At 40.5% G+C, this 9586-nt stretch overlaps 3 protein-coding genes across 4 annotated transcripts in view; all 3 read left to right on the forward strand.

The window, feature by feature from the left end:
- The first annotated feature begins 1614 nt into the window (after nucleotides 1-1614).
- On the forward strand, nucleotides 1615-3270 carry LOC103513875. The gene is made up of 4 exons (XM_008478724.3): nucleotides 1615-1657; nucleotides 1861-2078; nucleotides 2496-2693; nucleotides 3013-3270. Exons 1-4 carry the CDS (start codon nucleotides 1642-1644, stop codon nucleotides 3253-3255), a joined length of 675 nt encoding a protein of 224 aa, XP_008476946.1. The 5' UTR covers nucleotides 1615-1641; the 3' UTR covers nucleotides 3256-3270.
- Nucleotides 3271-3785: 515 nt separating this feature from the next.
- Nucleotides 3786-6086, forward strand: LOC103513881. Its single transcript, XM_026826979.1, has 5 exons — nucleotides 3786-3986; nucleotides 4082-4255; nucleotides 4599-4638; nucleotides 4800-4982; nucleotides 5899-6086. Exons 1-5 carry the CDS (start codon nucleotides 3897-3899, stop codon nucleotides 6069-6071), a joined length of 660 nt encoding a protein of 219 aa, XP_026682780.1. The 5' UTR covers nucleotides 3786-3896; the 3' UTR covers nucleotides 6072-6086.
- Nucleotides 5488-9586, forward strand: part of LOC113469356 (testis-expressed protein 2-like) — a 24181-nt gene continuing 20082 nt past the window's right edge. Inside the window, exons 1-3 of one of the 2 annotated variants that reach the window (XM_026826977.1) lie at nucleotides 5488-5551; nucleotides 7242-7410; nucleotides 7882-8015. In XM_026826977.1, the coding sequence (XP_026682778.1) occupies nucleotides 7313-7410; nucleotides 7882-8015 (232 nt within the window). In that variant the 5' untranslated portion in view covers nucleotides 5488-5551; nucleotides 7242-7312. The remainder of the gene's footprint in view (nucleotides 5552-7241; nucleotides 7411-7881; nucleotides 8016-9586) is intronic. The other variant, XM_026826978.1, reaches the window with a different exon arrangement.

The following is a 9586-nucleotide window of genomic DNA, read 5'->3' on the forward strand; positions in this document are numbered from 1 at the left end:
TGAATGGCACAGGAAGCAGATATGTAGAGAGAATACCAGACACAACATTACCAAATGTAATAGGAGGAGGAGGAGATACAGATGAGGATTTTGAATGGCACAGGAAGCAGATATGTAGAGAGAATACCAGACACAACATTACCAAATGTAATAGGAGGAGGAGGAGATACAGATGAGGATTTTGAATGGCACAGGAAGCAGATATGTAGAGAGAATACCAGACACAACATTACCAAATGTAATAGGAGGAGGAGGAGATACAGATGAGGATTTTGAATGGCACAGGAAGCAGATATGTAGAGAGAATACCAGACACAACATTACCAAATGTAATAGGAGGAGGAGGAGATACAGATGAGGATTTTGAATGGCACAGGAAGCAGATATGTAGAGAGAATACCAGACACAACATTACCAAATGTAATAGGAGGAGGAGGAGATACAGATGAGGATTTTGAATGGCACAGGAAGCAGATATGTAGAGAGAATACCAGACACAACATTACCAAATGTAATAGGAGGAGGAGGAGATACAGATGAGGATTTTGAATGGCACAGGAAGCAGATATGTAGAGAGAATACCAGACACAACATTACCAAATGTAATAGGAGGAGGAGGAGATACAGATGAGGATTTTGAATGGCACAGGAAGCAGATATGTAGAGAGAATACCAGACACAACATTACCAAATGTAATAGGAGGAGGAGGAGATACAGATGAGGATTTTGAATGGCACAGGAAGCAGATATGTAGAGAGAATACCAGACACAACATTACCAAATGTAATAGGAGGAGGAGGAGATACAGATGAGGATTTTGAATGGCACAGGAAGCAGATATGTAGAGAGAATACCAGACACAACATTACCAAATGTAATAGGAGGAGGAGGAGATACAGATGAGGATTTTGAATGGCACAGGAAGCAGATATGTAGAGAGAATACCAGACACAACATTACCAAATGTAATAGGAGGAGGAGGAGATACAGATGAGGATTTTGAATGGCACAGGAAGCAGATATGTAGAGAGAATACCAGACACAACATTACCAAATGTAATAGGAGGAGGAGGAGATACAGATGAGGATTTTGAATGGCACAGGAAGCAGATATGTAGAGAGAATACCAGACACAACATTACCAAATGTAATAGGAGGAGGAGGAGATACAGATGAGGATTTTGAATGGCACAGGAAGCAGATATGTAGAGAGAATACCAGACACAACATTACCAAATGTAATAGGAGGAGGAGGAGATACAGATGAGGATTTTGAATGGCACAGGAAGCAGATATGTAGAGAGAATACCAGACACAACATTACCAAATGTAATAGGAGGAGGAGGAGATACAGATGAGGATTTTGAATGGCACAGGAAGCAGATATGTAGAGAGAATACCAGACACAACATTACCAAATGTAATAGGAGGAGGAGGAGATACAGATGAGGATTTTGAATGGCACAGGAAGCAGATATGTAGAGAGAATACCAGACACAACATTACCAAATGTAATAGGAGGAGGAGGAGATACAGATGAGGATTTTGAATGGCACAGGAAGCAGATATGTAGAGAGAATACCAGACACAACATTACCAAATGTAATAGGAGGAGGAGGAGATACAGATGAGGATTTTGAATGGCACAGGAAGCAGGTATGGACTCGCGCTGCGCGCTCCCGTTGCTATTGCAGGATTTACACGCGGCCGCGCTTCATGGATTTGCATACGGTCGCGCTTAGCGGGGTTTAAAAAAGTTGCCACTTTAGAATAAAACGGCCATATTTTAGGAACCTCAATATTTATACTACAAGCATGTATTCTCTGTATATTCCACTGTTAATTATTATTATTCTCAGGGGCGGATGACACGCTACGTCCCGGGGATTTGGACTCCCCCCGTCGCTCCCCCACTGTTGAGTTTCATCAGAAGTTAGCATTCTCCTGTTTACCCCACACCTCATGCAGAACGCCGGGTCTGATTGAAACGCTGGGCACGATGGCTGTCTCTAACCTCAAGCTATTCCTCCTGTCTCTCGCACTGGTGGGGCTCTATCTATCCGTGTATCCGCTACTGGTAAGTACATAAGTAAAGAATTGAATTTTTTGCGTTAATCACATTATTCCCATTGACTGTATAAGTAGTGTCCATAATAGCTATAAATTGCGCATAAACTGTAAAAATATACGAGACCTTGGTTAGACTCTGTGGGGGTAAAGGGACTTTTCAGTCGTATTCCAGCAGGATAAACATGGTGAATTATGTACTTCTTTATTTACATTTATGTACAATTAGTCCACAATAGCTATAAAATGCGCATAAACTGTAAAAATATACGAGACCTTGGTTAGACTGTGTGGGGGTAAAGGGACTTTTCAGTCGTATTCCAGCAGGATAAACATGGTGAATTATGTACTTCTTTATTTACATTTATGTACAATTATTACTATTGTTTCAAATAAATATTACCATTTCTCACGTTTTGGTTACTAGGTGGCGTTTATGCTTGGTTCTCTGTTTGCCATGGAATTGTCCTCCATACTGGATTGGATCAAGGAGACATTCTTCCTGTGGACAGATTCCAACTCTGAGTACCTCATTGTGACCAACCCCTACCTGATGACCAAACCTGTGCCTATATTTGATAAGAGATCTTTGAAACCAATACAGCCTCATAGAATGGAATATGTGGTAAGTCAAAATAGATATTGTAGGTAAGCGTTAGGTCGCGGGTTCGCTAGTGAAATTTATGCTAAACTTTTTCCTTATCCTCTCCTCCTTCTATCTTCGATTTTGGGACGATAAGACCTTCGATATTATAGTCTCTTTCAATAAGTTTTATAAAAGGAATATTGGAATATTCACTTCACCTGTTTCGATATCTTTCAAATATTTTTTTTTTTATAGTACCTAGCTCTTTTACTTTGCCACAGTAGTAAATGAAAAGGAAGAAGAATTTTATTTGAAATAAAATGGCTTTCATCTCTATTTTTGTAATTCTACTTTGCAGGGTTGGCTGAACGAGTTCAAGTCTGAGTATAGTCCGGAGAAATATCATCTCTCCCTGACGGAGACTGTGTATGCTCAGCTCACAGGGTCCTTGCTTCGTATCTCTGAACCTCGCGTTAAAATACCCAAGCGCGCCGTGTGGAATGAACCCCAGCTGAAACTCCTGTTCAATGTTGCCAGACTGTACAATATTAGCAACTGTCAAGTGCTACTACTACCCCATGGTATTATACGACAGAGGTAAGTCCGATAAACGACAACAATGTCATGAAGATGTAGTCAGCGGCAATGGGATCTCTGAAGTTAAGCTACGTTGTGTTTGGTTGGTATCCAGATGGGTGGCCATCCGAAATAAAACGTACTCCTGGCTAACATGTTATTTACAAACTTGATTGCAATGTACATAATTATTTGTACTTTATAAATAATGTAATAAAATACATATAACTAAATATATGGCACGGTTGGTCCAGTGGTAACGCGCTTGCTTGCCATGCAGAAGGTCCCGGGTTCGAATCCCACCATCGACAAAAATTTGTACTCGTTTTTCTATTGCAAATATTTCAACGGGTTACTTTCTGGTGTTCTCGTGTTGACCCAGCACCTAAATGGGAAGTATTGTGTCTCTTCTCGCCCATCTGATGAGAGGCATACTACGGGATGGGCATGCTACGACACAGACCACAAGCGTCCAATGTAGCAGTTGTTTCATCGCTACGAAAAAAAAACGGGGGGGAAACACTCATCTTTAAAAAAAAAAAAAAAAAAAAAAAAAATCAATCCACTATCACTGAAGAAGAACCATGGCTCCCGTTTGAGATTCCAGATCCTGTCACTCCTTCTACTAACACTAGTAGTAGCAATGATCCACACGCCACACCCAAGATGAAATCCAAATCAACAGAGAGTTTCCTAACACTGCACGAAACTTTGAAGCAAAAACTCGAGAAATCCAAGGAAGAAGCAGAGGTCAAGGTAATTAGTGAAAAAATTGTGGTCAAATAAAATCTTTTTAAAATGGAAAAGATCAGACCATGTCATACTGTTTTATTCCATGTTATTGTTTCTAGGCTAGGAAACCAGACTCGAACATATTGTCTGATTCAGAAGGTAATACTAAACCCAACATCCTTGTGAGGAGAAAACGGTCTGCCCCCAAGATAGAATCTGAAATGAAAGAAGAAAACTGTGATGATACGCCTGAACATGAGTCCAACTCTCTCCCTGTCAAACCGAGCACTTTAGTAAGTCACTCTCCTTATCCTCTATAACAATTATTTTACTCATCATCAAAAACATAAATATCACAATAAAATTAGAGACTAAAATTATTACGACAGTGGAAACTGTAACTGCCAAGATCTTATTGCCCCGAAATTGAAGAGATAAGGGGAATCCGAGAACGAAGTATAAAATCCGTCCCGGGCGGCAATCGAACCCACTATGTTTGTCTGTCACTAAAATACTGCCAAGGTCTTATTGAAGAGATAAGGGGAATCCGAGAACGAAGTATAAAATCCGTCCCGGGCGGCAATCGAACCCACTATGTTTGTCTGTCACTAAAATCTCATTGATTCTCCCTTGCAGGGTGTTCCTAAGCGCACATTGGATTCAGAAGATGATGATGATGAGGAAGATTTGTGCGAGGAGGAGGAGGAGGAGGAAGAGGATGGTACTGCTTCCCCTGATCTCAACTTTCACATCGTGGAGCATGGTGATACCAAGGTGCAATGTTTGTATCTGTTTGCTCGCACGGACAGAGATAAGGAGCTCTGGTATAGAAGACTCAGGAAGATTTGTGCGAGGAGGAGGAAGAGGATGGTACTGCTTCCCCTGATCTCAACTTTCATATCGTGGAGCATGGTGATACCAAGGTGCAATGTTTGTATCTGTTTGCTCGCACGGACAGAGATAAGGAGCTCTGGTATAGAAGACTCAAAGCTGCCACCACCTATTATTCCGTCCAAACTGGTGAGATTATTTATTTATTTAATATGTATATCTTATTTATACTGTAATCTAAGACTGAAAAGTCGCATTATGCCAACAGTTTATGTATCAATCAAGGGGGATCTCCCCATGAAAGAAGACTCAAAGCTGCCACCACCTATTATTCCGTCCAAACTGGTGAGATTATTTATTTATTTAATATGTAGGTATATCTTATTTATACTGTAATCTAAGACTGAAAAGTCGCATTATGCCAACAGTTTATGTATCAATCAAGGGGGATCTCCCCATGAACGTTAATTGTATAATCCGTTGGGAATTGGTGCATTGAACATGCTATAGTCACCTTACTAGATACAAAGAATTCTGCTTCTGTGCTAGTGCTGGTTGAGGTGTACCTACTTTCCTTTCGGGAAACTTTGGGAAACGAAACCGATTCCGAAGGTACGGCATCCTGTATTTCCTATGGTTTAGTACAGGTGCTATCACACCAAAAGAGGGGAAACCAGCTTCCGAAGAGGGGAAATTGCGATAGTAAAACAATTCTCCCATCATAACACAGGCTTCTAAACCTCGTCTTGATGAGAATGGTGAGTAAAACACTAGAGGAACCGATTCCTGTATTTCCTATGGTTTAGTACAGATGCTATCACACCAAAAGAGGGGAAACCAGCTTCCGAAGAGGGGAAATTGCGATAGTAAAATACAACTTTGTTTACCGACGTATTTTGCATTTTTAACCACTCTCCCCAAAAGCTGTCACATCACCCAATAGAGACTAAAGCTTTGTCCACATCGTCAATTGACTCGATTAATGACTGAACCGTACAACATAGATTCACCTCGTTGATCGACGGCCGACGACTATGTGTGGACACAGCTTTAAACCTAATTGTAGTAACTCTGTACTATTTGATATGTTTCCTCATGTGTACAGAAGATGGAGTGAAGCCACAACACTTCCTTATGGAATCTGATGCTGTACTCAAACATCAAGAGCAAAACGAATCCTATGTGAAAATGATGACCAACCTACATCAAACCAAGATCCCTGATCTACCCCCGGCCTCTAAGGAAACTAACATGGTAATCAATGGGGGGAAATGTTAACTGGTAAACCTAATTTAAGAGAAGGTGTCTCTGGGGGCGTTCTCTACCACTCAACCCATAGAATTATACTTTTTTTCCGAAATAAACTAGAGTGGTTCTGTGAACTGTAGACCTCACCCTAACCCAAACTCTATGTAATACACAAGTGTATATATCAAAACAAATAAAAGTAAAAGTATCTACACGTTATACGTAGTTGACCGAACGATAGTGAAGGTCTATGTTTTAACTCGACCGTTTTGCATTTGGTTTGGATGTCTCTATGTTTCAGATTCTTTTGCCTAAGCTGAGACTTAACCCTAACCCAAACTCTATGTAATACACAAGTGTATATATCAAAACAAATAAAAGTAAAAGTACCTACACGTTATACGTAGTTGACCGAACGATAGTGAAGGTCTATGTTTTAACTCGACCGTTTTGTATTTGGTTTGGATGTCTCTATGTTCCGCTATAACTGCCGATTGCCTGGTCTGATTTTGATGAAATTTGGTACATATGTTCCTTGAATCAAGGCACGTCGATCCTTGTTATAATCTTATCTTTCTTATATTATAAAATCAAGATCCATTCACTCATTCACATTTCATATTCATACACTGATCGCTCTATCTCCTGAACCACAACACCTAGAAAGCTGAAATTTGGTAGGAATATTCCTTTTATGGTCTAGGTGTGCAATAAGAAAGGATTTTGCGAAAATCTAAACCGAGGCTTTATGAGTATTTCAAAGTAGGTAGATTAATCATCCTGAGTACTGAAAGTACTGAATGTTGATAATACTTTAATAAAGTAGGTCATTAAAGTTCTGAATTGTAGATCTCATTAATAATAATAATAGACTCTTGAGTGGAAGGTAACCACTAGGTGAGGTTAACGCCGGAGGCGTTCTCTACCACCTTCCACCATAAGAAATACACAGAGTGTAGAGAATGCGGGAGAGAAATGTTCCGCTCTCGACCAACATTTTGAGTTTCGTTTATGTTTTTAGTTTGATAACTATGCAGCTAATAGGGAGCGCGCAGCCCGACCGTATTTTTTTTTTTTTTATCATTTTCTACAAGTTCGGCCATGCCTTTTCTACAAGTTTGGCCATGCCTCGGGATGAACTAGCGGGATTCCGGAGCGAAGCGACGGAATTCAGCTAGTTGATACATATGTGTGTTTCAGGTATCTGGTTTGAGTTGGATATTGTATTTGAAGGAATATTTCGTATTCAAGTGGACACTAAGCTGATTCTAATGAACTTGAAGAAGCCCACTAGAGAAATGAGTATGTCCATGTTATCCTGTGATAATCCCAGTAATCCTTCCTCTCCATCCAAGGAAAACCCTCCCAGGTAAATTTATTTCATTTTAAGAAAAACTATCACTCACTTACCTTGGTACACTATAGGCCCGTTCCCACCTTGCTTCTAAATGTTGTGAATCACCAGATTCGTATAAGATTAATCCATCTTTTGGGGCTATTTGCCACTACAGCTAAGCCTCTTTGTGTATGGAGTTAATCTGATTCCTACCTTAGCTCGAAGATCCTGGCCATCTTTACTAGCTTTTCGTAAGGTGTTTGTGAACCACCAACTTGTGGATCCAAGGATCACCGCGCTAACAACTGAGCTACTGAGTACAAGACTAGGCTCTTTGTGTATGGAGGTAATCTGATTCCTACCTAAGCTCGAAGATCCTGGCGATCTTTACTAGCTTTTCGTAAGGTGTTTGTGAACCACCAACTTGTGGATCCAAGGATCACCGCGCTAACAACTGAGCTACTGAGTACAGACCTAATGAGACTATGTTGTTGTGTGTTGCAGCAGGTTGGCAGCCCTACACAGTGATATAGAGGATAGTGGTGAAACATCATCGGATAATGATGAGAAGAGACTGAGAATATTATCCGAACAAAACATCACGGGAGATCTAGTCAATCAGAATGAAGGCTCTCCAGGTACATACATACTCGTAGATCCTTACTCATACAGCTATCAAATTATCAATTAAAGCAGAGCGAAAAGCTTTAGTTTAGTGTATATCACAGGATTGCCAATTGCGATCCTTACTCATACAGCTATCAAATTATCAATTAAAGCAGAGCGAAAAGCTTTAGTTTAGTGTATATCACAGGATTGCCAATTGCCTTTTTTTTAATGAGAATACTTTTCATTTATTCACATCAATACTTAATTTCAACAAGGCAATAAATTAACAATAAACAAAGTAGCTACTCCATTTTCCTCACAAGGGTGATAGCACCTCGAACTCCTAGCACCAAGCCGAAAAAAATTTGACCCCCGCTCGGAATCGAACCCGGGACCTTCAGCATGCAAGCCTCGTGTGATACTCACTCGGCCACCGAGCACGGAGGTTGCTTTTATACTCCTACTAGCTGAATTTCGTCGCTTCGCTCCGGAATCCCGCTAGTTCATCCCGAGGCATGGCCCGCCCGATGGAGAAAGTGGACGAGCTAAACTTCCTGTTGATGAGTATAACGGTGTCTACACTAGTTGGTGACTCGTTTTACTGGCGATGTATTAAGGGTTGGACGAGCTAATTTAGCTGGCTCGATGGAGTCCATAACAGTGTGTGATCCCGTCTTCACGTGGGCGAGGTTCGTGTCTCGGCTTTTTGAAGCTGTGCGTCGGCTCCTTTACCTGGTCACTGACTGGCCGTCACGTTCGTGAGCACCTATGTGTGAAGACGTGTGTCCTCGTAATGGTGGATGTTTTGCATTAAGCTATAGTATGGGATTTGTACTGAATTTATCATAAGATCATGACTAGCGTACCTCTGCCTCTCTGACAGTCGAGTTTCTTCACTGGTAGGAAGGGACTGATTTTACTGGAACTTAGCCTAATATGATGTGTTTGAAACGGCTCTTACTGGACAATTGAAGAACAATCGTTTGTAGAAACGTATCTAGGAGAGTGTATCCGGTAAATCATGTTCACTAGAATAGATGTTAGAAAGCGTAACTTTATGTAAGTGAGTAATGCATTTTACGTAGGCGACTACAGGCGTTGGTTCTTCTTTGCACAATATTTTATTTCTATTGCGTAACTTTATAACTCTGGAACCTTGACGATATTTCGTATTTAAATAAGTACCTTAAAACTGGAAGTTTAGGAAAAACGGATAATGATATATAATATTTTAGTTCTAGGTAGAGTGAGTAAGTTAAAGTATAATGGTTGACTAGCGAGATAGAGGACTTGGTGATATGTGGATCTTTCGACTTTAAAAGCATCCTTATAAGGAAAATACCAGATCCACACGTTATTGTTTCCTAAAACGCTTAGTTTAGATTTGGCTCTAGGACTAATGAAGAACTAGCGGGAGGTGTAATTCTTTATGTGTCTCACGTCTCTTACGCCCTCTCTTTACAAGGCGAAGCTGGTTGTAAAACTCAAAAGCAAATACAAAAATCAAACTATTGATACGTCGATTTATCCCCTCGCGCGGTCGCGCTGGGCATAAAAATTAATAAAAGACGTTCAAGCCGGTACGAAAAAGATGTTCAAG

The sequence above is a fragment of the Diaphorina citri genome, unplaced genomic scaffold, assembly GCF_000475195.1.
Source record: "Diaphorina citri unplaced genomic scaffold, Diaci psyllid genome assembly version 1.1 scaffold1041, whole genome shotgun sequence".
Lineage (NCBI taxonomy): Eukaryota > Metazoa > Arthropoda > Insecta > Hemiptera > Psyllidae > Diaphorina > Diaphorina citri.

Excerpts from the sequence above, each read along its gene's own strand:
- LOC103513881 (XM_026826979.1), top strand. The coding sequence starts at position 3,897 with ATGAAATCCAAATCAACAGAGAGTTTCCTAACACTGCACGAAACTTTG. Across the intron at positions 3,987-4,081 it reads AGGAAGAAGCAGAGGTCAAG|GCTAGGAAACCAGACTCGAA; the intron begins GTAATTAGTGAA and ends TATTGTTTCTAG. Across the intron at positions 4,639-4,799 it reads GGATTCAGAAGATGATGATG|AGGAAGATTTGTGCGAGGAG; the intron begins ATGAGGAAGATT and ends TATAGAAGACTC.
- LOC103513875 (XM_008478724.3), top strand. Across the intron at positions 2,079-2,495 it reads TATCCGTGTATCCGCTACTG|GTGGCGTTTATGCTTGGTTC; the intron begins GTAAGTACATAA and ends TTTGGTTACTAG. Across the intron at positions 2,694-3,012 it reads CTCATAGAATGGAATATGTG|GGTTGGCTGAACGAGTTCAA; the intron begins GTAAGTCAAAAT and ends TCTACTTTGCAG.